Below are 976 nucleotides of genomic sequence, written 5' to 3' on the forward strand. Positions count from 1 at the left end.
AAGTAAAGCAGAATCTTTTCTTCACAGGGAATAAAGACAGCAGCTCTGATTTATTGAAAGACTCAGATAAATCAATCAGGTAAGTTTTTCTTCATACAATTCTATGGCAATTTATTTACTAAAGGGCTGTTTATTTAAACTGTTTACATGAGCTCTCATAATTGAATCATTTTTTGACTCAGAAAAGGAAGTAGATATCTTTCCTCTTACAATACATTTTTAAAATGTTTTCAGGGAGAACGTGGAAAATTATTGAATTCTTTCTAAGTGATTACATTAATGTTGAAAGGAACTATATGAACTCACCTAGTCTTTTAATTTTGATAGTATTGAAAAGAAAAAGCATGTTGTGAACATAGTGAGTACAAATCATTATAGACAGCAGAAATCCAAGCGATTTAGGAGAAGGTAGGTTCTAGAGAAAATGGTGAGGATAAGGGCAGAAGCCACTGTACCTTTTGGGAGACAACCTGGGAGAGAGATGTGGCATAAATTCAGCCTGGAACCCACGCACCAGGTACAGGTCATTGTTCTCCTATATCGTTCTGCAGGTATATGTTGTTTGGCTTTCTGGTTATGTAGATGTAGTCTTTTGTCAACAGTCATCAATTTGTATGCTTAATATCTGTGTTTTACTGAATGCAAATTATACTTTAAGTTAATCTAAAAATAGTCAACTATCTTTGCAACTCTTTTTATAAATCTAGTTATTTCAAAAAAAATTTATTTGAATAAAGGTATCATAACTTTTTTCAGTGGATGGAGGAAATGGGTATACTTCCAAACTTCCAAACTCTGATTCTAAAATATGAGATTATTTCAAGAAAGACAAATTATACCCTAACCGATACCTACATCCTGCTAGACAGTTAGCCCTTTCCACCGGTTTCCATCTTGAAATTTTTTCTTGCCATCTTTGTTGGCTCTCCTTGAGGTTTTATACCTTATTTTAATTCCCCTATTTTCATTTTATTGA

The 976-nt window shown here is 33.0% G+C and overlaps 1 protein-coding gene across 1 annotated transcript in view; it reads left to right on the forward strand.

The window, feature by feature from the left end:
• Window positions 1-976, forward strand: part of UBE2U (ubiquitin conjugating enzyme E2U (putative)) — a 61,595-nt gene that overhangs the window by 21,961 nt on the left and 38,658 nt on the right. Inside the window, exon 6 of the mRNA XM_006773232.2 lies at window positions 28-79. Coding sequence (XP_006773295.2) covers window positions 28-79 — 52 coding nt within the window. The remainder of the gene's footprint in view (window positions 1-27; window positions 80-976) is intronic.

The sequence above is a fragment of the Myotis davidii genome, unplaced genomic scaffold (genome assembly GCF_000327345.1).
Source record: "Myotis davidii unplaced genomic scaffold, ASM32734v1 scaffold205, whole genome shotgun sequence".
Lineage (NCBI taxonomy): Eukaryota > Metazoa > Chordata > Mammalia > Chiroptera > Vespertilionidae > Myotis > Myotis davidii.